The sequence below is a fragment of the Onychomys torridus genome, chromosome 1, assembly GCF_903995425.1.
Source record: "Onychomys torridus chromosome 1, mOncTor1.1, whole genome shotgun sequence".
In the NCBI taxonomy this organism is placed as follows: domain Eukaryota; kingdom Metazoa; phylum Chordata; class Mammalia; order Rodentia; family Cricetidae; genus Onychomys; species Onychomys torridus.
In genome coordinates, this window is record NC_050443.1 from 123,174,072 (window position 1) to 123,198,551 (window position 24,480).

The 24,480-nt window shown below is 52.7% G+C and overlaps 2 protein-coding genes across 2 annotated transcripts; one reads left to right on the top strand and one right to left on the bottom strand.

Annotated features, from left to right (window-relative positions):
* Positions 1–1,199: 1,199 nt before the first annotated feature.
* Tesmin (testis expressed metallothionein like protein) lies at positions 1,200–16,418 on the top strand. Its single transcript, XM_036176463.1, has 9 exons — positions 1,200–1,671; positions 4,218–4,376; positions 5,949–6,069; positions 7,963–8,036; positions 9,008–9,099; positions 10,858–10,948; positions 12,326–12,463; positions 13,181–13,356; positions 15,895–16,418. Exons 1-9 carry the CDS (start codon positions 1,288–1,290, stop codon positions 16,085–16,087), a joined length of 1,428 nt encoding a protein of 475 aa, XP_036032356.1. The 5' UTR covers positions 1,200–1,287; the 3' UTR covers positions 16,088–16,418.
* Positions 16,419–18,611: 2,193 nt separating this feature from the next.
* Positions 18,612–23,979, bottom strand: Gal (galanin and GMAP prepropeptide). The gene is made up of 6 exons (XM_036180713.1): positions 23,757–23,979; positions 23,474–23,554; positions 22,842–22,896; positions 20,234–20,323; positions 19,815–19,892; positions 18,612–18,854 (listed from the first exon to the last, which is right to left on the bottom strand). The coding sequence occupies exons 2-6, from the start codon at positions 23,552–23,554 to the stop codon at positions 18,784–18,786; spliced, it is 375 nt and encodes a 124-aa protein (XP_036036606.1). The 5' UTR covers positions 23,757–23,979; the 3' UTR covers positions 18,612–18,783.
* Positions 23,980–24,480: the final 501 nt, after the last annotated feature.

Consider the following 24,480-nt stretch of genomic DNA (forward strand, 5'->3'; position numbering starts at 1 on the left):
ACGCCTTTAATCCCAGCACTCAGGAGGCAGAGCCAAGCAGATCTCTATGAGTCCCAGAACAGCCTGGTCTACAGAGTGAGATCTAGGACAGGCACCAAAACTACATAGAGAAACTCTGTCTCAAAAAACAAAAACAAAACAACAACAACAACAACAACAAAAAACCAAAACAAAACAAACAAACCCAGCCAATACAATCCCAGAATCCACAGTGGAAGGTGAGAATCAACTCTCTACTCTGGAAAGTTGTCCTCTCCTTCAGACTCATGCCATGATGTGTCTACACGTGTGCACACACATACACAATAACTGTAAATAAACAAAAAACCTGAAAGCAAAGACTCATGGTGCAGGACTTTAATCCCAATTGCTGTGGAGGCTGAGACAAGTAACAAGTTCAAAGGTAGAGTGTTTGCCTAGCATGCAGGAGACCCTAAATTCAGTCTCCCATACTACATACATAAATAGATAATAATTAGATAAATAGGCTGGAAGATGACTCCGAGGTTAAGAGCACTTGCTGTTCTTGCAGAGAACCAAACTCACTATCCAGCACGTATATGGTGGCTTACAACCACCTATAACTCCAGTTCCAGGGGATCAAACACCCCTTTCTGGGTTCCTCAGGCATTACACACACATACACACACACTAAAAATAATCTTGGAGAGACAGAGATCAGATGCCAAGCTAGGAGGCCCACTTAGCACTGCTTCAAATCCCTTGGAATCAGTTACTCTTTTAACCTCAATTCTTGGGAGGCAGAGTCAGGTGAATCTCTGTGAGTTCCAGGCAGCCTGCGCTACCTAGTGAGATCCTGACTTTAAACAAAAGCCGATGGAAATGATGTAAATCCAGTACTCACTTATGAAATTTTCAAGAGTTAAAAAAAAAGAAAAGAAAAGAACCACCACCTTGGGAGCCTCAGTTTCCCCACTGGGGGCAGGAGTAGTGGTTGGTCCCTGGAGAGTGGGTCTCTCCAGCCTCCATCCAAGCACACAGAAAGGCGGCACTGCGGGCCCTGCCCACCAGCCACAGCCTAGGCCTCGCCCATCATGCTCAGGCCCCGCCCACCACGGTCCAGAGCCCGCCCACCCTCCACGGCAAGGCCCCGCCCACCACAGGCCCCACCTACCACGACCCAGGCTGCCGTCAGCTTGGCCGAGGCCCCACCCACCACAGGCCTGGCCCCGCCCCGTCCCTAACGGTCAACGGTCCGCACAACCTCTCAGGGTCGGGGCCAGCCGGGCGACCGAGTCGGGTCGCTGTTCTCGGGTCCCCACGACCATGGAGGACGCTCTGCTCGGAGCCATGACGGGCCCCGAAGACGAGCTGGGCGCCGAGCTGTTCGGGCCTGAGCGCGGGTTTGCCGACGGGCTGGCGCTGAGCCCCGCGACGGGTGCGGCCGAGCGGGATGAGCTGCCTGTGCTGGCCGACGCCTACCTGGGCGCCACCGAGCCGGGGGAACAGCTGCTGCGCGCGCTCAGCCCCTCGCCGGGCGCCGAGGTACCGGCCGCCCTGCTCGGCGACTTCCCTGGGCTGCCTGAGCTCCGCAACCCGGACGACGCCGCGCCGCCGTCCGCCTACAGCGTGCACGTGCTGTCCTCGTTACTCCCCGGTGCGCGCGGGCCCGCGCTGCTGCCGCTGAGCGCAGGCGTGCGCGTGATCCCAGTAAGCGCCGGCAGGGGGCGCCGTCGCGCCGTGTCTCCGCGTGCAAACCCCGGGGTCTTGTCCCAGCCCGCGTGCTCACAGCGAGTCCGGGCGATGCACCGCCCGCGAGGGTGCGTCTCGAGCACCCCCGCAGCCTCCCTGTCCGGCCTTTTCCCCTGCAGGTGACTGTGCCCCACTAGAAGAGTTTATAACTGTTGCCAGCACAGGAGGTGTTTGTATGGGACACCGGCTTAGCATCACATAGCCAGGGAATCATTCATTTCTGGTCTGTTGGACTTGGGTGTTCCCACCCCGCCCGGGCGGTGCGAGGGATGGAGCCCAGGGCCCTTTTGTGTACTCTGCAGATTGTCTTCAGCCTAGTCCTGTAGGTTTGGGTTTATTCATACATACTTGTTCACACCAAAGACGGTAATTTATTGAGGAGTTGATTAATTGATTTTTTTTTTCCTCCTCTGTAAAATAAGGACGGTTCTTCAAACCTCTGTAATGGAGTCTGAATGGATGCTACTTCTCAGTCAGCTATACTATTCCTTGAAATTGCTATGTAGCTGAGAATGACCTTGAACCTCTGATTCTCCTGCCTCTACCTCCTGAGTGCTGGGCTTACACCCACATTTATACAGTGCTGAGATTCAAACCCAGGACCCAGTTCATGCTAGTCAAGCACTCCCAACTGAGCCACATCCCCAGCCCTTCTGCTTTCTTGCCAAAATGAAGGGATCAGCTCTTTAAAGGAAGCCCAGCACATGTGTTAACTCCCAATAAAATCCAGCTTGGAAAAGAAAATGGGATGTATGTCAGGTCCAGAGTAAGATCTCACAGGATTGTTTTTGAATCGCTGTGGAGATGACAGGAGCCTGGCTTTGAGTGTAAGTCACAGCTGCCTGAGCTCAGGGTCCAAAAATCCTGTTCCCTGCTTAAAGTTCCCCACAGGAACTTTAGCCCAGCCTTACCCTGAGGCAGAGGCCTGCCCCTGAGTGTCCAGTGGTTCCAGATGCCAGCAGCACCATTTACCGTTAGTGGAAGCTCACTGGCACCTTGTGTCTGATGGTCCTGAGCCCTGCTCCCTCCTCTAAGAGTGGAAGAGGAAGGCAGTGAGCCAGCATGGGAGACAAGTCCTCTTTCAGTGAAGACAAAACAGACACTCAGCTTTTTGAAAATTTTCAAATATTTTTAAAACTATGTGTTTGTCTACGTGTAGGCACACTGTGTGCATGCAGTGCCCATGGAGGCCAGAAGATGGTGCCACGTGCCCTGAAAGTGGAGTTACCACAGTTGTGAGCCGCCATGTGGGTGCCAGGAACTGAATGCAGGTCCTCTACAAGAGCAACAAGTATGGGGTTGGGGATTTGGCTCAGTGGTAGAGCAGTTGCCTAGCAAGCGCAAGGCCCTGGGTTCGATCCCCAGCTCCAAGAAAAGAAAAAAAAATCAAGAGCAACAAGTACTCTTAACCAATGAGCCATCTCTCAGGCCTTTCTTTGAACTGTTGGAGACTATGTCCTAACTCATTATTTAAAAGAAAAAAAGACATGGGAGGTGCATTTATCCTTTAAACAGGTGGGATCGTTCTGTCTCTAGTAACCACTCAGAGAGTACTGTGATGACAAGAGTCATCTCTTTCGTAGACCTTTTGTTTGCTTTGGCTTTTTGAGGCAGAGTTTCATGCAGCCCAGACTGGCCCTGAGCTCTGTGTATGATCTTAGACTCCTGCTCCTCCGTACCTCCAGCTCAAAGGGGCTAGGATTCCAGGTGTAGGTCAGCCCACTTGGCTGTCTGTGGGAACCCCTCCCCTACAAGTCCATACAGTCTCACAGGAAAGTGGGACAAATGGTTCTGATATTTGGTGCTGATGGAGAGGCCAGCAATTGTGTGTTTGTGGGTCCGGGGAAGTCATGTCAGTGAGACTCCAGTGAAATAATTCTGGCAAGTTCCCAAGGCAGCAAGTACACACAACAAAGCAAGGTTTCTGCATTTCCATAAAATTTGAGATGTCTGGGTAAGGCTGTCACTCAAAATCTGCACTTCATCTTCTAAGGTTGGGACCACTCAAGTTCAACGTGAATTTTGTGATCGTTGGGACCTTTCCGCTCTTAAATCCCATTGTTTCTTAGTAAATGTAATTTTGTCTTGTTGATTTTATAATTAGATTTATTCATCTGTGTGTGGCTGCAAGTGCCACAGCACACATGAGGTAGTGAAAGGGCAATTTACAGGAATTGATTTTCTCTACCACGTGTGTCCTGGGGATCAAAATCAAGTTGTGAGGCTACTCTTCTGTACTAAGCCATCTTACTGGTCCTATTTATTTATTTCTGATGCAGGCTCTCAGTATGTTCCTAACTCTAGTCCTCTCCACACCCTGGGACTGATGCCTGTCCTCAGAGGGCTCTGTCCTGGGGCTGCTCAGATGGCGTATTCCCTTTCTTTCTCACAGGGGAAAAATGATTGCGGTAGAGGGCCAGCACTTTGCTCTGACTTGAGTGTTCTGTGTGCTAACACTGCAGCACACGGCCCTGTGCACTCTGTCACGGCCACTGCTTTTCCAGGTTGAAATCAAGGAAGCAGGTGGCAGTGTGCCAGGCAGCAGCCCCGAAGATGCAGCCTTCCAGACCCCTCTGGCTCAGGAATCCTGCTGCAAGTTCCCGTCATCCCAAGAGGCAGAGGAAGCTTCCAGCTGCCCCCGGAAGAGAGACTCCAGCCCCATGGTAACTGTGGGGGGGGGGGGGAAGACATCATTCAGCCTGTCAAAGACCCCTGTCCACTGTCACTCACCTGCTAAGTCAGCGTTCTTTGCTTGTCCGTCTAGAAAGGGGGAGAGTAAACGTGAGCCCTCCACCTTTCACCTTTCACCCCCGAGATTCTCATCTCCACCCCACCTCAGAAAATCAAACAATGATCGGGACACTGCTCTGTCCCATGGGGAGTCGCCGTAAGTCACACTGTCCATGCAGAGTCCAGAGTTGGGAACTGAGGTGGAGACTAGGGACAGCCTGGCTTTGCAGTGTTGGTGGGCCCGAGCTGCCTTCAGGTTACCAGCGAGACACTAGTGTGTAGGGTACGGGAGTGTACCTGTGCGATGCCATCTCCTTCTCCCCCAGCTCTGCAGGCAGCCCTTCTCTGCCTGTCTGAGCCCTAGGTGTTGTGTGGTGTGCTTCTAGAACTGCTCAGGGATGTCAGGGAGTCACCAGTGATTCAGCCGAGCTTGCGTCACCCACGCGGTGCGCCCTCAGAGCCTTCAGCAGCTCCAGATGAGGCCAGAAATACTGGAGATAATGTCCTTGTGAAACCTGTCTTTGGGGTGCAAACACTGATACCCTGTGTCCAAGACTTATTTGAAACCCCAGGTTCTGGTGGCAGAGCTTTCCCACGACCTTGAGAAGCCATAGGACAAAGGACTCTGACTCCCTCTACACTGTAGGGTGGCACTTGAAATTTCTTCCTGGGGTGTGGAGCCTTTCCCAGCTGAGTGCTGGGACATAGCTGCATCGCCCTCTGAATACAGCTGTGCAGGGTGCTGGCCTCTCCAGTGTCAGGGTGACATGAGCGTTTGCCCTGGAACCTGATTTCCTTCTTCTAGCAGGTTAATGGGCACTGTTCAGATGACCTGGGTCCTTTGTGCCAGAGTACTCCTGCCCTAGTATCCTCACCACACCCTAGAGCAGCTGGGTGTGCAGGGCGCTCCATCCCCCAGCATCTGGATTGGCGGTCCTGATGTGCAGCTGTCCGTGGCTTGCTGAAGTTCGGCAGTCAGAACCCAGATGGGGTCTGGCAGCATTTGTCAGACCCCATAAGCTCAGCACGGTTTCTCAGGAGTTTCCAGTCAACTGACTTTACCTTTCTAACTGGATTGATGGGAAATAAAGTCAATGGGCATAAAACCACCAGTTAGCAGCCTGGCTCCGTGGTAGGAGAACACACAGTAGATTAAAGCTAATTCTACAGATGTGCTCAGCCCCCAAAGGTCTCAGAGGTGGGAAATTGGGGTTCAGGAAACAGCCCAATCCCTGTTCACAAGGCTGTGGATTGAAGGCCATCAGGAGGGAATCCCTGTCCACAGGCACGTAGTCCTCCAGAGGATCCAGGAGCAACTTGAGTGTGTGGAAACATCACAGGAATGCATGGGGTGGGGGTTAGGGACAGCAGTTATTGTAGAGGAAGACAGAGAACACACCTACCTTCTCCCTCCTCCCACTTAAACCCCAGGGGGAAAGTCCTCAGATTTCCTCTGTTCCTGCACCAAACTGGAGTCACTTACCCTCTTCACCTTGTCATTTCAGGTGATCTGTCAGCTGAAAGGAGGTGCCCAGATGCTCTGCATAGACAACTGTGGCACACGGGAGCTCAAAGCGCTCCATCTGCTTCCTCAGTATGATGACCAGAACAGTTTCCCACAGTCAGGTACCACAGCATAAACGCTGCCCTGGCTCACACTGGAGGTGGTGAGGGATCAGGCAGCAAAGGAATCTGTTAGGCTTTGTGTCAAAGAATGTGAGGGGCTGGGAGGAGGTTGTCAGTAGCTGGCAGGCCAACCTAGGCTACTCACCAAGAGTCCCAGCCCAGTGAGAGACCTGCCTCAAAGAAAGAAAAAATGGTGGATGGTTACTGAAGAACGGCATCTGAGGTTGTCCTCTAGCCTCCACATACAAGTGCACACACTTGTACCATAGCCCCACAGACACACACACACACACACACACACACACACACACACACACACACACACACACACACACAGAGTAAAACAGGCCATTAGTGTATTAAATGGGTGCTTGGACAAACCTGGACAGTAGCAGTCTGAGAATGGAACAAAATCAACCACCACAGCCTAGTCTGTCCAGGTCACAGTGAGCAGACTTCTTGTCTGGCTTCTTCCACTGCCTTCTGGCAAGTGACAGCTCTCATCAGGATGGTCCTGCTCATTCCTCCGTCAGGGCAGAGGTGGCTTACCTGAAACATCAGCCTACCTGATGACTGGAGGCCGGGCGGCTCACATGTGCTCTAAATTACTGGTGCTTTAATGGAAACAGCGTGTGATCAGTAAGGCTAATCCCTCTGCTTTCATCACCAGGAGTGACCTGAGAGTCACCCAGCAACTCCTCCCATGACACCATAATCAACAAATGACCCCAAAGGCCCTCCCCTGCTGCTTGTAGCACACCTGCAGCCTCCAGTCTCTCTCACTGGAAGGATACAGAGGCCCAGGGCCGGAAATAGATGTAGGCTGGAGGGCTGCAGGGAGGGGGAGGAGGATACACTAGCTCTGTGGGGCTGTACCCATGGAGCCTTTGGACCAAAGTACAAGTGGTTTCATCCAGAGAGCTTGGAAAGCCCTGATATCCTAACAAGTTAGGATAGTGCAAAGAAAAGGAGATGCATCAGTTGAAAGTCATGAATCCAACAGTTTGGATCCAAAATGGATCCAGATCACTAGGCTTCCATTGAAAGTGTAAAATGACTCAAGGTGCCCAGTAAATTCACTGTGTCATTAAGGGCACCTTGGCACATGGTGTTATAAGCTGGGTGTTAACATTTTTTCAGTATAGTAGACCTCTGCAATGCTCAGGCCAGCAGCTTTATGATTAAAAACAAACAAACAAACAAAAAAACAGCTAAGTCTGTAAAAGTTTAAAAATTTAAATAGCCCAGCTGGGTAGTGGTGCCAGCGGTGGCGGCGGCGGTGGTGGCACACATCTTTAATCCCAGCACTTGGGAGGCAGAGACAGGCGGATCTCTGTGAGTTTGAGGCCAGCCTGGTCTACAGAGTGAGTTCCAGGACAGGCACAAAACTACACAGAGAAACCCTGTCTCGAAAAAAACCAAAAACCAAAAACCAAAAAACAACAACAACAAAAACAAAAAAAAAAAAAAAAAAAAAATGACCCCAAAGGGTCTATAGAAAAGTCACAAACCCAGGGGTGATCCAGCACTGGAAGGTGGAAACAGGAGGACCAGGAGCTCAAGGACCACACACATGGTGAGTTGAGTACAGCTCTCTGAGACCCTGTCTGAAAGCAAGGGGTAGGAGAGATGGCTTAGCAGTCAAGAGTACTTGCTGCTCATCAAGAGGCCCCAGCTCACACCCACTTCACGTGGCTCACAAACTGCCTGTAACCCTGCACTCAGGGATCGGATACCCTCTTCTGACCTTCGTGGACATCTGCGCACGCACACACACAACATGTACTCACACATACCCACAGATGCATAAATAAAAAGTTAAACACACTGACTAAATCAGGGTAAGTTAAATAGCACGCTTGCTGTCAGCTCACGTCAGTTGTTTTCCTGCAGACCTCCCTAAGCCAGTGACAACTTTAGTGGGAAGACTTCTGCCAGTGCCAGCAAAATTAAATCTCATCACACAGGTGAGTCACTTAGTTCCAAACGCTGATGTCGTCTCCTGACAGTGTGGTTGCTGCATGTACTTCTCAGGTTCTACAGGTTAGTGAGAGCCAGGCCTCATGACACGTGCCTGGAATCTCAGAAGCTGGGGAGTGGAGATGTGAGGATCAAGAGTTCAAGGTCATCCTCATCTATCTAGCAAGTTCAAGACCAGCCAGGGTTACATAGAACCTTGTCTTAAAAAACAACATCAAAATCAATAGTGAAATAGTTACTATGCATTTGTCCCTTCACACCTGTGTCAGACCCCAGACAGAAGACCAGCAACAGGGCCGTGAGGGTCTGGAGACCGTGGAAAAGGGCAATAGTCACAGCATTAGCCAGGAGTCCCTTAGGTTCCCGTGGCTGGCCCTCCACCTGAACAAATGCAAGATCGGAGCGATGTGCTAGCAAAGGTGTGGGGAGGGATAGAGGGTGCCATCTGAGTGTTGACAGCCAGGGATGTTTTTGGTCAGGTAGGCAAGGTATAGGGATGGAGTCCTGCTACAAAGTCTGAATAAACAGTGTGTGCCAACTGAGACTTCGGGTCTCTTTGTTATTCTGAGAACCTAAAACTTTGGGAACACTTCTAGTCTGTGGACATTTGTAACTAATTGTGTTTTCAACTACTTGTTTGTGGACACAAAGTGCTCCAGTGACAGTGTCAGCAGCCTCCAAGTGACAGCTGTCCACACCGCTCCCTATCTTGTCCTTGACCCTGGGCCCCACCCGACCCTGACTGTTCTCATCAGCCCCACGGTCAGAGACTTCGAACTCGGGGCTGGGCCTGGAAAAAGCTGTAAGATGGTCCCAGCCTATAGGCTCAAAGTTGGTGAGCTTGCTGTGCTTATGAGACCTGGCTGTGGGACTGTGACCTCCCTCCACCGTAGGGGCTGCTGCTGCTGGCCTTTACACACACTCTGAAGAGACCATTGTTGCTTTTGCCTCCATGCAGGTTGATAATGGAGCTCTTCCATCAACTGTTAATGGAGCTGCCTTCCCCTCAGGACCCGCTATGCAAGGACCACCCAAAATAGCTCTGGCTGGGTAAGGATTAAAATTGGAAGCCACTGCCTTTAATGCAAGGACCCAAGATGCTGTGTATAAGATGCACTTCCTGCTGCACTGTAGAATTAGCTTTGCTGGAAGATCAGTAGTCATCTCCCTCCCTAGCAAGACCACTGACCTTCCTATGGGTATATCAATGATGGCCCCTGGCTTCTCCTCTACTCTCTGCTGTCCCGTGCATGTTCCAGGGTCCCCTGGCTGCTTGTAGCTCTGGCATGGTTTTTCCTGTACTCGGGTAGTGCCTCACTGTTTCTTCTTGGCAGTCATTGATACAGGTCTCATAGGGGCAGCTGCTTATGTGGATGATCTTTGCCCCATCATTTTACAGAGCAAGAAGGGGCCTCTCACTGGGCTGAGGGCCTCTTCTTCTTTGGGGCACACTCTGAAATGGAGGCTGGTTTGTAAATGAGTGTATATAGTTTACAGAGCAGGGTTTTTTTTGTTTGTTTGTTTTAGGGAGTTTCTTTGTTTTGAGACAGGGTCTCTCTATATCCCTGGCTGTGCTGGAACTTACTATGTAGATTATGCTGGCCTGGAACTCACAGAGATCCACCTGCTTCTGCCTCCAAGTGCTTGGAGTGACGGGCCTGGTCTCATGCAGCTCAAACTGACTTCAAACTTGCTATGAAGCAAAGACTGGCCTTGAACTCCTGATCCTCCTGCCTCCCTCTCCTGAGAGTTGGGGTGACAGGCCTGTACTCCTCTTCTTTCCCATGTTAGGACACTGGGTCATTTGGAGACTGGAGCTCACAGCACTGGTATCTGAGGTGCCAACTTATCTGAGTCCCTTGCTTTCTTGAGTTTCTGCTCACCTGGTCACCTTGTGTTCTGTGGCTGCTTTTTCCTGTGGATTCCATCAGTGGGGAGTTTAGGTGAAGGAATTCTTTGCAGTTTGGTGTGAATGAGGTTCCCCAGAGAGTGTCTTTACTTCTCCCCGGAACTGTGGCTCCCAAATTGTACTCTCCAGATCCAGGGTCTTCTGCCTATAGAGGGAACATGGAACAGGACATCCTGGCATGTCCTTGAACACTCTTTTACCTCTTCATAAGCACCAGAGCAGGGTGACCCAGAGAGCATTGCCCTCAGCCACCCTGGAGCAATGTAGATATAGAGTGGCTGCTGGCATGTACCAGAGATAGCAGGGGCTTCACTGACACAAAGGGACACCACATTCAAGTGGTGGCTTCCATGGGATTTCCCAGGTAACAATGGGAGTAGACTGATGGCAGATGATACCAGTCCCTTGTACAAGAATCCCTAGATGATCGTGATGTAGGAACCTGAGACCAGGGAGAGCGCCATGCCCAGCTTCTCCTTGCTGCCACTGATGGTGCTATGCCAACTTGACGTGACGTGACAGGTCAGGGCTGGTGGCAAAGGGGAGCAGTGCTGCCCAAAAGGAGAAGCCACACTCTGGGAAGAAGGGGTGGCAGCTTGGTCGTCCCCTCACTGCTGTGCCAGGGAGATTGGAGGAGAGCAGAGGGCAGGCAGTGAGATGACAGACAGCATGTCTTCCAGGAAATGGTGCTGATTTGCAGACTGCTGTGTTATAACCAATGGCTTTACCAGTTTGTCTTTCTCCTGTGTTAGTCATAAGACATCACACCCCCACCTCCAATTCTGATTTTCATATGAAAAGTCTGGAGGAAGCCCCTAAACTGGGTCACCTGTCCCTGTGTGCCTGTTCTTACCTCAGGCTGCCTGTGCCTGAGGACTCAGTGAGCCTTTCCTTCACAGATACTGCGACTGCTTCACCAGCGGAGACTTCTGCACCAGCTGCAGCTGCACCAACCTCCGCCATGAGCTCGAGCGCTTCAAAGCCATTAAGGTAATGCACTTGACAGCTTTACCAGCAAACGGTCTCCAGAGTCCGATTCAGGCAGAAGCACAGACAGATGCAGTGACCCGGGCTACAGTGATACCCAGCAGCCAGGGGCGCTTCAGTGCTGCAGCCGAGTCTGGGAGGCTCTGACTCAAGAGCACAGAGTCTGTCTTGGCTCGGGGTTCATAACTCTGGGTAGCGCTGTGCAGGGAGGCACAGTGTCTCACCTGTGGGTGGGAAGCACTTGGTTAAACTGTCATTCCCTTAGCTTCAGGTGCAAGGGGATGTAGGCTTTCTCAAGGGTCAGTGAAGCTGCAAGCTGACTGCAAGATCCTGCTGCATATATGCCTTCCTGTGGGGCCAAGGACCAGGAAATGGGAGGGGTCGCTAGGCTGGGCCTGGCAACTTCTCCAGGGAAATACTTCCAGGGGAATCAGGGGCCATCAGCTGAGTCCCAAGGGTATTCTGTTCAATGGAACAAAATGACCCTGAGCCTTGAATCTGTCTGGTTTGGTTTTCCCCAGAACAACTACATTCCTCCTCTTGAGTTGCAGGTACATCATTTAGAACTATTAGCAATTCTGATATGGCCAGACCCAGAGGAGAAAGAAAATGGCCAATCCCCCAGCTTCATGCCCCCAACTTTATGGCAGTTGATGGTCACTTTTTATTTAGCAGTGAGTGTAATCTGTTACTGTGAGTTTAGGGTTCTCATGTGCCAGAAATGGAAACATGGCTTGATACAGCTGCTCTGAGAAATGATTAGCAGACTCTCTAACGGCTGCATGTTTGCCTAGATGTCACCCAACCCTAACAAACAGCAGGAGGAAACACTCACAGAGACTTGCCAAGCAAGTTCCTAGCAGCTTCATTCATAATAGACAAAACCTGCCATAAGCCCACAGCCCATCAGTGGAGGGATAGAGCAACTGCCAGTGGGCGAACAGAATGCCACTCATCAGAGGGAAAAACCAGTGGTTCCCTCCAGTGAAGGAGTCATGTTGGCCTCACCCTTGTTCTGAGCTGTGTACACACCGTCTGCCTGATGACCCTACAGCTTTAAGCTCCCAAGTTTGCCAACAGGATGAAATGAGAGACGACATGCAGCACAGAGAAACATGGCCGGCTGTTGGTGTGAGCTGTTCTACGCCATGGCCTCACCTGCCTCAAGCAAAGATGCGAGGCATGCTGGGAGAGTTCCCTGGTTTTCTACAGTTCATATGCCTAGCTATCAAATGCAGAGAAAGGGCTCAGTGCTTTATCACAGAAGCCTTGAGGCCTCCAGCGTGTCCTGAGGCCCCAGCTACCTGTGTGGCCTTCTCTTGCATGGAGCCTTGCTTCTGGCTCCCACGCATTTCCTGATGTTCCCATATTCTCTCTTAGGCATGTCTTGATAGAAATCCTGAGGCTTTCCAACCAAAAATGGGGAAAGGCCGGCTGGGTGTTTCGAAGCTGAGACACAGCAAAGGGTGCAACTGTAAGCGCTCGGGCTGCCTGAAGAACTACTGTGAGTGCTACGAGGCAAGTGGCAGCTCCCCGGAACAGTGGAGACATCCAAATAGCTTTGCGGTTAGATGTTTACTGTGATGTAAAGAGATTCGCAATCCCTGACCTTCCTTCCGAGTGTGATGGCAGGTGCTGTCAATTTGACAGAGTCTAGAGTCACCTGGGAAACAGGCCTCTGAGTGTGCCTGTGGGGATTATCTTGATTATCTTGAGGTGGGAGGAAAGACCTGCCTACTGTGGGTGGCACCACTCCCTGGCTCGGGTCCTGGATTGTGTAGGTGGAGAGAGGGAGCTGAGCAGCAGTGGCGGCAGCATTCATCACTCTTTGCTTCCTGATTGTGGATCCCATCTGACCAGCTCCTGTCGTCTTGACCAACCGTCCATGCTGGAGAAAGGAAGCCCTTTCTCCTTCTGGTTGCTTTTGTTCAGGGTATTTTTATCACAGCAACAGGAAACAAAACTAAGACACTATTCGGTTTTTATGGGCAGGTCTCATATAGTTCAGGCTGGCCTGGAACACAATCCAGACCAAGGATGGTAACCTTGACTTTCTGATCCTAGAGCTTCCACCTCTAGAGCACTCACTAATACTGCCATGCCTGATGCTCTCCCTGGTGAAGCCTCTAGGATTCATCTGACCAATCTGGTCAAGCAGATGGGCAAAGGCAGATGTGAGTGCTGGGTGGCTTGTGGGGGAACCCTGATTTCAACAAAGATTTTTTCTATCATCAGGCCAAAATCATGTGTTCTTCGATTTGCAAATGCATTGCTTGCAAAAACTATGAAGAAAGCCCAGAGCGAAAAATGCTGATGAACACACCCCACTATATGGAGGCTGGCGACTTTGAGGGCAACCACCATCTGTCCCCAGCCATGTTCTCAGGACCTCCAAAACTGAGAAAAACTAGGTAGGTGCTCTGAACAATTAGACTGGGGTGATTCTGAAGGAGGTGTGTTAGCTGGAGTGTGCATGGCAGGAAGATGGAAGCCCACTTTGCTGGGCATGCACATACACACACACACACACACACACACACACACACACACACACACACACACCTTCTTAGCTTGCTCTTTCTTTCACTTTGCCCTGTCTGTGTGTGTCCCTGTTTGTACTTACAGGCTCTGGCCGCACTGTTAGCAGGACTGGTGTATTCTGATGTCTCTGAATGAGGTCAGAGTCTTGCTTGATCTGGCAACAGATGCTGGGTCCTACCCCTCCCTTCCAGCTTCCCTCCCTTCCTCTTCTTCTCTTTCCTCTTCCCTGCCCATTTTCTAAGCTAAGGATGGAACCCAGGACCTCCCTCTTGCTAGGCAAGCACTTTCTCACGCCTTTCTTTACTGTGGACAGCAGCACAGATGTGGAACTCTTAGCTGAAGGGACTGTGGTTGGATGTCTTCCATGGAGTAGTTCTGAAGCCACACTAATCTTAGTCTCCCAGAGGTCGAGATATCATTGATCATATATTAGACTTGATTTACCTCTTTAAAAATATTCTTTCCAGGGGTTGGGAAAGGTGGCTCTATAGGTAAAGTGCTGCTATGCAATCATGAGAACATGAGTTCAAATCCCAGCTCCCATATAAAAAGTCAGACTTGATGGCCTGTGCTGGTAATCCCAGTACTGGGGGTGGAGACAAGATCCCTGGGGCTCATTGGCTAGCCAGGCAAGCCAGTCAGTGAGCTCTAGGTCAACCAATGAGAGAGACTATCCTGAAAAATAGGGTGGACCTTCTGGGGGCCACTCAGTGGTCAAGCCTTGCTGTGCTAACTGTGAAGTCTGGGTAGCTGTGGCAGGTGCCTATAATCCCAATGTGTGGGAGGCAAGGACAGGGGCTCCTGACTCAATGATGTATGTTTGTCTCAAAGTATAAAATGTAAGAAAGATCAAGGAAGACACCCAGTGTCAACCTCTGGCCTCCACATGTGCATGAAGTTACACACATTCATACACATGCACCATACACCACACATGTGCACACATGCACACATACCACAAAACCTAACCAACCAAAGGAAGAACATTCCTTTAAATGCCATGCAGTTAGTCACACCCAGGTGTCACAAATGAGCTGTTCATTCTGCAAAGCCAAACTCAGGCTTATTTGGTTAAAGATGAAGATGTACTCTCACCAAGCCTGCATCCTCTGTGACGCTCTCCTCATCCTGGGGCCAGCCTCCTCTGAGGTTGTCCGAGGGTGTCACTGTGAGCCCCACTCATAGGTGCCTGGGTAAGTCTCCCTGCTCCAGAGCTCAGAGAAGAAATGGCCAACCCTAAACAACAGACCAGGCCAGGGACTCTTCAGGGTGTCCAGGGTGAGGTGACCTCATGGTATGCCCACAGGTGTGACAGTGGAGTCTCAGCCACACAGCACTTTGCAGCTCTTAATGCACTGCAAGAAGGTAGGTCATGCAGACCCCCAGGCTGGCTGCCACACTGCCAGCTCTCCTCTGCTGACTTATGTGGGGAGCCAAGAGCAGCTGCATACTGTCTGGAAGTCTACATGGCCGAGCCCTGTGTGTCCTGGGGCTTTGCCACTGAAGCACATGAGCCTCTATGTCTGTCAGTAGCTGTGACACTGAGCAGGGTCCCTGTGCTGCTCTCCCAAGGCCGGCCTTCACACCTTCTTCTGTTTAGTTATTTATTTCTGGTGTGTGAAGACGGCATCTCTCCCTCTAGCCCAAGCTGGGACACAGGCCTGGGCCAGTGGGCTTGGCACAAACAAAGGCCTTTTATTAGCAGAAAAGGACATGTTCCTTTTTAAAAATTGTGCTTTGGGGATTTCATGTATGTGTAGACTGTGTTATGATAGTCCCCTCTTGCTCCCTTTTCCCAAACCCCATCCCTGCTGACCCCCTTCTTCCAAACTAGTCCTCTTCCTGTGTGAGTGTGTATGTGTGTGTGTGTGTGTATGTGTGTGTGTGTATGTGTATGTGTGTGTGTATGTATGTTTGTATATGTGTATATATGTGTATGTGTGTATGTGTGTGTGTACGTATGTATATGTGTGTGTATGTGTATGTATGTACGTGTGTGTGTGTGTGTGTGTGTGTGTGTGTGTGTGTGTATGTGTATGTATGTGTGTGTATGACTTACTTTTTGTGTTTAATTAGGGCTTCTCACCTGTGAAGGGGGTGTGGTTATTTACTGGGACATGGACTATTTACCAGTGGCTACATCCCAGAAGAAAACATCCCTTTTCCTCCACCAGCTACTAACTGCCAATCACTCCTCAGAGAGGGCTGGGGCCTCATGAGCCCCTCCCCCACCCATGCTAGGATATTGTGAGGCCCAGTCCTATGCAGGATCTTCTGAGATGTTTCCTGGGCCTTGAAGGGGAGGTGATATAGGTGTCCCTTCTAGAGGCCATTGATCCTTGAACTAGAGTGATCGGGCACTGCCCTGCTGAATGGGGAAGGCACTGAGTGGCTGTGTCTCTCATCAGGCAAACCTTCTCCTGTATCTCCTGGGAAGTAGTGGAGGCCACATGTGCCTGCCTGCTGGCGCAGGGCGAGGAGGCAGAGCAGGAGCGCTGCTCTCCAAGTTTGGCCGAGCAGATGGTCCTGGAGGAATTCGGAAGGTGCCTGTCACAGATTCTCCACATCGAGTTCAAGTCCAAAGGGCTGAAAATTGAGTAGAGTGCAAGATCTATGTGCAGCTTTGGGGAGTCTGCACCTAGGAAGGTGGTGCCAAGGGACAAGCAGGAAGCCCTGCAGCACGGCCAGACCAGCCATGAGGGCTGAGCCATCCCTCTGCTCAAGGCACCCTGACGTGCAGGCAGGCAGAACTGCCCTGGGGGTGGACACTGGCCCTCCTGTCCCTGGGGAGGCCCTCTGGGCCCCCCTGCCCTGCATAAGACGCGGGTGGCTTTCTGATTGTTACTGCGTGTTCACTTTTCAAGTCGCTTAGTGGTTTCCCCATTCAAGTTGTTATGAGCCCGCTTCAAGTCTCCAGAGAACAAGGCTCTGCAGGTCAGGTGGCCAGGGGGGTCTTCCAGGCCAGGCCTATGACAGCAGGGTGCGGGAGGGAGTCGGGTGGGAGCTAGTTTCTTCTGAATTTCTACTTGAATTGAGAAAATGTTCTCCTGTACGCCTCACTCCTTAATTACTGTTACACTATGGCCTGCAAAACAGTCCAGTAACCAGCTTGCCGACACTAGCAAGTGAGGGAGCTTATTGTGCCCATGATTTGCCTTCTGTTGTGAGAGTGAACCTTCTAGGTTCCCAGTTGGACCTAGGTTAGTAGCTGAAAATACATTTGTCTCAATAGCCACTCTGGACTCCAGTGAGACCTTGTCTTCTCATGAGTCTGTGTTCCTTAGCAGCACTGTACTCATCACTTTGAGAGTGTTAGGAAACCCGGGCACAGACAGGGGAGTGGCAGGAGGCTGGCTGGGGGAAGCCAGGAGTTCACTGACAGGAAGGAAAGGACTGGAGAAGGCTCAGCCAGTAAAGTGCTTGCTAAACAAGCATGAGGACCCGAGTTCAAATCCCAGAATCCGGGTTAAAAACAAACATCCCAGCCAGGCGTTGGTGGCACACACCTGTAATCCCAGCACTTGGGAGGCAGAGGCAGGTGGATCTCTGAGTTCCAGGCCAGCCTGGTCTACAGAGCTAGTCCAGGACAGGCTCCAAAGCTACAGAGAAACCCTGTCTTGAAAAACAAAAAACAAACAAACAAAAAAAAAACCAAACAAACACACATCCCCCCACCATATAAAAAACAACAACAACAAAAACATGCACAGACTTATAATCCCAGCACTGGGGAAGCAGAGACAGGAGCTCCCTGGGGCTCACTGGTCAGCCAGCATGGCCTAATTGGCAAATTCCGGGCAGAAGAGACCCTAGCTAAAAAGGCAGCTCCTGGGGATTGATGCCCATATGCATATGTCCTTGTACAGACATATATGCACAAACACCATGAAGGAAAGATCTAGAGAAGTCAGAAGATGTGTGGGGAGCAGGAGGGCGTAGACAACTGTGCACTGCTGACCCAGACGCTGGGCAGCCAGGGCTACAGGAACACTCCTAGAGGCCTGGTACCAATGGCCCTGCAGGAACAGAGCTCAGGAGGCTCTGATGAGCTGCTCAGCTCCTCACAACTAGAGCAACAGCTTTTTATTAGGGTGCCCCCACCACTGGAGCCAGAAAAGAAGGCTGCTGTGTGACAAGATGGCCCTGCCAGACTCCTGGACCATGTGCCAAGGTTGCCAGGCACTAGGAGGGATGTGGGAGGGCTGATGTGGGAAGGCTGAGGTGGGAGGGCTGAAGTGAGGCGAGGCTGGCATAGCCGCAGCTGCTGGCCTGGAATTGGGGGTGGGGCACGTGATGTCATGGCCCTGGACAGGAGGGAGCAAGGCTAGACGGATGCCACAAGGGCAGGCTTCAGGCTGGGACGCTGAGGACCAGCCCTGGCATCAGCCTTCCAGGGACTCTTCGGCAGCACAATGTGGCCACAGAGCCCCTGACACTGGGCAGGGCCTGGTGGTCTGTCTGCTGTAAGTCTCAGGTCCAGATGCCTGCTCAAGTCGGCTAAGAGTGAAGAGGAAGAGGGGCTGGAGAGATGGCTCGGTGCTTAAGAACACGGGCTGCTCTTCCAGAGGACATGAGTTTGGGTCCTAGCACCCCTGTTGGGTGAGACCTGGCTGACAGCCTGTCCTACAGCCAGGGAGAGGCAGAAGGTCAGGGTCAGCTCAGTCCAGCACAGGGGTACCTGGCTCTCTGTCACCCATGTTCATCTCTGACCTGCTATTGTCTGCTTTCGGCTTAGAGCCAGTTCTCATCTGTGTCCACAGCCGCTGCTCCAGCGTGGCCAGGTACCCATTTGTGCCTTTGTTCATGCCAGCAGCACGCTAGACTGAGCTGAGAGATAACTGTTCTGGGCACAGCACTTGCTGACGGGTGTTCTTCAGTCCATGCGGAATTCAGGTTTAAATTTCACCTAAGGCGTGGGTGGATGTCTACCATTACCCTTCAAAAGACACTGGTGGGGAGCCAGAGAGATGGCTTAGCAGCAGGTAAAGACCTACTGCCAAGCCTGTTGACCTGATGATCTGAGTTCAGTCCCCAAGGTGCACGTGAGCATGTGCACACAAATACACAGGATAAGTAACCACACTGGAGGTGATGGGCTGCAGCCTAGAAGAAGCAGACAGTCCCAGATACTTGCTAATCTTTATTGTGTCACACAAAATAATTGCTCCAATGCAAACATCTTTATTATAACAGGATCCAAGGGGAGAACAGAGGTTTACTTGAGGAGTCGGCAGAAGATTCTTCCCAGGGTGACTTTCAGTTACAGCACGCGACACAGGCGGCCTGTGGGCATGGTCTCAGGACTGCTCTAGGTCTTCTGAGGAGGGGGCCAAAGGGAGGCCAGGCAGGCTGTCGAGGGCCCCGGCCTCTGAATAAGGAAGAATAGCAGTCGGGTAGTTAGCTTCAGAGAAAGTCACATGGCACTACCATGTGAGGGGCGAGTTCTCACTGTGGGGACCCTGAATTGGAGACAGCATCGGTGTGTCTAACCTGAAGGACTGTCCGCTCTTCAAAGAGAGTAGGCCATTAGAGTTGTGAAGCTAGTGTCTAAGAATATTTACTGTGTCTCAAGATCAAAACCAAATGGAACCCCCTGGCAGAGCAAATGCACCCTCTGCAGCAATCACACAGAGATCTGCAGAAAGCCCTAGAAGCTCCCTAGAGGCCTGGGGATCTGGGGTCTAGGTGCTAACACTATCAGCTCTCCCTGCTCAGATGGTTGGTTTTACTTTTTTAAAGGCTGTGTGTGTGTTCAGATCTTCTGAAGCTGGAGTTACAAGTGGTTGTGAGCCACCTGACAGAGGTTCTTGGAACTGAACTGGGTCCTTTGGAAGAGCAGCAAATGCTCTCAAGTACTGGCTGTGTCTCTAGGTGTCACACACCCCCCCCCCCCGCCGCCGCCACTGTACCCCTATAGGTTTTAATCCCCTGCCCTTCAGCTCCTCTTGGAAGGGCAGTGGTGTGGCAGAAAGCTGAGTGAGGAAACAGCTCCCAGAGTCAACCTGTCAGGTCCTGTGCTAACAGAATATGACTTCTCATGGCCCCTCAGAACCTGGCTTGAGGCATACCATGTCCTAAAAAGCACTATGCCAACAATATAGGACCCCCAAAGCTCCTCTCCCTTCTTAGTAGTGACATCAGCCTGTTGACATTGTCAGCCCCAGCACAGGACGTTTGAGTGTGCTGTGCCTCAGTCCTAACACAGGGCAGAGTAGGGTGATGGATGTCTCCCTGTGGCATTCCATGAAACCCATTTTCACTCTTTCCTGCCAGTGCTGGGGATGCCCTGCAGCCAAGATGCCATTTTAGGTGGAAAATACTCCCATACCTTTAAGGTGCAGGAAACTCAGGAACTCCATTATGGTGTGCACAATGTTGCTCTCAGGCAGGGTCCCATCAATGCTTCCTAGACATTGGAAAAGAACAGTGTTCATGGCCTGTCTTCTCATCACCCTTCTATCACCCATCAGAGGCCAGAGCAGCTGGCTGAGAGCCTGGGGGCATCCTAGGCCATCCAGGGCCTCTCTAGAGAAGTGGGGGGGCCCTGGGCCAGCTCTTCCGGGACCTCATGGCCAGCACCCTTGTAGCTGCTCCATGACTTTGTTCCCCGGTCCTGGCACTTGAGAGGTATGTGAGGCCACAGGTTCTCAGGTCCTGCCTAGCCAGGACAGTCTCAGGTCACTATCCCCTACATGCACCTAAGAGTTCCAGGAATGATGGGATGTACATCAGGGACTTGGGCCTTACCTGGTCTCCCTTCCTCTGCTTCCAGTTGTAGCTCCCGCTTGCCTGTGAGGCCATGCTTGTCGCTAAATGATCTGTGGTTGTCAATGGCATCTGTTTGCAGACCAGAGAGGGAGAGCCTGCTGTCAGTGTGTCTTATCCCATTTCCACCCCCAGGGGAGGACCACACACAGCTGGACCACCAGCATAAAGCCAACGTGGAAGCCCCAGAGGAGGGAAGCATTGTCTCGAGGGTCCCTGGGTGAGGGTGGTGATCACGGGGAACTGGGACTCCAGTGGGGAAAGGGAGGGGTGGACACGGAGGCAGGGGTCTCCAAACATCTGCCGGGTGCAGCTGGGAACACCAGAGGAGCTGGCTGGCCCCAGAGACAGGAGCTGGCTCCCAGGACAATACCCCCAACAAAGATAACAGAATCTGGGTCTCTGCATCCCTGGAGACTAGGGACACTGGAGATGTCTAAAACAGGCCAAGGACCACTCCCATGCAGGAGGATTAGAGCTAGGTAAGGCGGGAGTGAGGAGTGGGGGTGCAGAGAGCTGACTGTGGCTGTGACAGAGATCCCTAAGAGAGAAGGTCAGAATCCAGGAAAGGAATGCCAGCTGATTAGTGTTGAGAAATGGAGCAGAGGCTGGAGGGGCAACTTAGGAGACAAAAACGGTGATGCGGGTGAGGCTCGGGGCTTCTGGCCACTTAACCCACTTGCCAAGCTTGACAAAAAGGCCAGTGAGTTCATTTCAACAGAGCTAAGTTCGTGGAGTAAGTCGCCTCATCTCGGAGCTCCTGCCTGAAGCGTTGACATCCCAGCAGCTCTGGCCGTCAAATTTGCCACACCTCAGTGACATCAAAAATACCTGACACCTGGCTAGTCCACAGTGCACCTGATGACCCACCTGGATGGCTGCATGAACTTGGCAGTGGGAACAAGTTTTCTACTCTGACTCAAAGTCTTCCTGATAACATTTTCAATAATCTAAAGCAACAAGGGTCAGTGCCAGACTCATACCTTCAAGGGCCCTGGGTACCAGTCTGCAGGCCACTCCACAGACCTGAGCTAGGAGAGCTTGCCAGGAATCTGGTGACTACATGGACCCTGCACAGGGCCCAGGCAGGTTTGGTCAACCCTGTGCCTTGTTTCTCAAAGGATGAGCACACAAATCTGCACTGTGAACACATGGCCTCAGGCAGACTCAGGCTGAGAAGTGCCTGCCTCACTCCACTGTCCCTTCCAGTCTGGTGGACTGAGAATGGGGGTAGATGGAGGGTATTTTGCCTCTACCCATGTGTCAGGGAACAGTGAATGGGTAAGATGGACAGGCATCTCAGAGCCAGCTGTGAATATAAGTTTGGAAGCCCCAACAGCCAAGCAACTAACCAGGCAGCACTCAGGAGGGAGCCGGTGTCCAGCCCAGTCCCCTCCTTTGGGATAATTCACCTCTGAAGGCATAAATGCAAGTTACAGACATCCAGGACACAGACCATGGGCCCGGATGGCCGTCGTCGGAGTGGGGACAGACACAAGACACCGCTGTCTGGAAGCCTTTCCCCTCTGTGGTTGCCTGTCACTACAGAACTGTCTTTGCCCCTGGTGACTCTGCAGCCCCAATCAAAATCCCTGTCTCGGGTGGTCACAGGTAACAAAGCATTCACACCACACAGAACCATGAACTCAAAGAAGGCCAATCGTCAGTCACGTCATTGAGATGTGATTGATGTGCCATCGACACAACTTGGGTGATCTGCCCCACCCCACTCTGTGCAAAGTCCTCAGATTCGAACCCTCCCAGCCATGAATGCAGAGAAAGTACTAGTGACCTGTGGGACCTGTGTGGAAGGGACAAGGCGAGCGTTACTGTCAGGTGGGGGTGCCAGTGCGGCTGGGGCTGGGGGACAGGTTTGAGCAAGAAAGAAACCAGCTCAGGTGGGTCTCGAGGTGGGCTATCCGGCTACCTTATTTTGTCAGAGTCCCCTACTGGAGCTCAGAGGGAAGCTTCAGGATGCCAGGAAGTGGAAGAGTGAGACCCAGGGACTCGGGGAGAGGCCCAGTCAGAACTCCAAGGAGACCTGGAAGACGCGCCCAGAAAGTCTGAACAAAGCCCCATGGAGGGGCAAGTCAGAAGAAACTATTAGGAGGAACAGGTGCCGGGGTTAACCGTGCAGAGCAGTAGTGATGGACGGCCCCGGGTTTGCCCAGGTGCTGGGGAGGGCTGAGTGGCCAGGGTGGCTTTCAGAAGTGGAAGGGAGAGGAGGTTCAGTCCAGAGCAGGCTCAGAGGCTCTGCCCAGATGAAGCAAGGAGGCTAGGCACTGAGGTTCCCAGGAGGCTGGTGTGGATGCTATCAGGAGACCCCAGGAATGAGCTCATCTGCTGTGACTAAGAGTGGAAGCCTGGAAGAGTAAGGCCTTTCTGGAAATGGGAGCGCCCTCCCTCCGCGACACAGCAGGTGTTTTAAGTCTCAGCGGGTTAGGCTAATGGAAACCCACAGTTCCCACAGCCACATGAGAATGCCCCCTGCTTTTCATCTGAGTGTAAATTGGCTATGAGAACAGTGCCTGGCTCCCATAGTCACATCAGGACCCACACGCAGCTCTGCACCCAGCCCTACATCACTCACGTGGGCCCAGAAGGTAGCCAGCGCTGTTCAGGGTCCAGCCTCTCTTCTCCTTTACCTAAAATAGAATGGCACAAGTCAGACAGCCTAGGTCCCTGGGCTGAGGAGCAGAGCAGCTTGTGCCTGGGCATCCAGGCTGCCCAGAGTGACAGCATTTGACCTGAACACACTGTTGCGTGCACTAATTTGGGGTCCACTAATGTTCAAACCAGAGCAGGGCTCAGCTGATAACACCTAGTATCAGGTGACAGACGTACTCCGGAGCAGCCTCAGGGCTGAGGGCTGTGCCTCCAGCACTCCCAGTCTCCAGGAGAGGTTAGTCTATTTACCTCAGGCTGGCCAACAAATGGGAGCCTTTTCCTTGCTGTCTTGTTGAAAGCACCGTGTGTAGCCCAGGTTGTCCTAAAATTCGCTATGTAGGGGGAGGCCGGCCTTGAACTTTTGATCCTCCTGCCTCTGTACCTCCCTCCTGAGTGCTGGGATTACAAGCCTGGGCCCTACACCTAGCTAAGAATGGAGCCATTTTGAGCCTGTCAGTGTCCAGTTGGTCTTCACCCCTTCTCCTGGGACCCTCCCCACCCTCCAGCAGCTGACCCCCTCAGTCCTCTTTGGTGGTGGTCGTCCTCAGCACTTACTGGCATCCCAAGCCCCAGAGTGGCTGACAGGGTCACAGCCAACAGGAGCCAAGCTAGCAGGAGGATGCTGCCTCTGGCCATCTGGAAGAGAAGAGGACGAGTTGACACCATCTGAGCAGCCCCGCACACGCACATGTCTGGGGGCCACTCGGGCTGCGGACAGGAATGTCGTCGGGGTGAGAGGAGAAGCGGGGAGACAGGGACAGAGCTGTGAGTGGGGCAGGGACGGGGCGGCAGCCACCCGAGGACTCGGGTCTGGCGCACCTCCGTGGGGCGCGGGTACCTTGAGCAGCGGTGGGAACCGGGCGTGGCTGGTCGGCGCAGATCGGGGGTGTCTCGGGTCCGGGCGTGGCGTGGCGGATGGGCGGGTCGCTCACCGCATGGCGCAGCGCAGCGGCGTGAGGAAGCGCGCGAGGATCCCTCGACGTGTCCGCAGCAGGAGCGGCGCTGCCACCGCTATTTATGCCCCGCGGGAGCTGCCGCGTCACCCGCTCAGCGCCGCCTCCCACGAGTCCCAAGGGCCGCAGTGACCGGAATCCGCTCCCAGGGAGCAGGACAGGACCACCCCCAACCCAGACCGTCACCCGGGCCATCCCTGCATCAAAGAGCCCCTCCCCACTGTTCCACCCCGGTGCTCAAACAAGAGTGGCTCTGCCACCCCCATCCTGAGGCGGGTGAGGAGTCTCACTCTCTCGCGGGGCTGGCACTGGAAGGAGCACACACAGCCCAAGGGAGGCCAGTCACAGTCAGGGACTGCAGCTTCACCACCCTGGGCCCAGCGACCTCCACTCCTGTGTTGCTGAAGCAGGAGGCCATTCAGGGCTGCGGGCAGAGTGGAGGGTGGCTGGCCCATGCGCACTCTTCCTACTGCACCCCAGCACGCTCCTTGGAGCCCCTATCCTGAGCACCCTGTGAGTGGACTCTGTTGGAGCTGCAGTTGAGTCCTGCAGAGCCCAGGACCACGTTCTTGCCAAAAGGCAGGCAGGGGGCAGAGCTGCCCTCACCCC

Excerpts from the sequence above, each read along its gene's own strand:
- Tesmin (XM_036176463.1), top strand. The coding sequence starts at position 1,288 with ATGGAGGACGCTCTGCTCGGAGCCATGACGGGCCCCGAAGACGAGCTG. Across the intron at positions 4,377-5,948 it reads AGAGAGACTCCAGCCCCATG|GTGATCTGTCAGCTGAAAGG; the intron begins GTAACTGTGGGG and ends TTGTCATTTCAG. Across the intron at positions 8,037-9,007 it reads AATTAAATCTCATCACACAG|GTTGATAATGGAGCTCTTCC; the intron begins GTGAGTCACTTA and ends GCCTCCATGCAG.
- Gal (XM_036180713.1), bottom strand. The coding sequence starts at position 23,554 with ATGGCCAGAGGCAGCATCCTCCTGCTAGCTTGGCTCCTGTTGGCTGTG. Across the intron at positions 22,897-23,473 it reads CTCTGGGGCTTGGGATGCCA|GTAAAGGAGAAGAGAGGCTG; the intron begins GTAAGTGCTGAG and ends ATTCTATTTTAG. Across the intron at positions 18,855-19,814 it reads GAGTTTCCTGCACCTTAAAG|AGGCCGGGGCCCTCGACAGC; the intron begins GTATGGGAGTAT and ends TTCCTTATTCAG.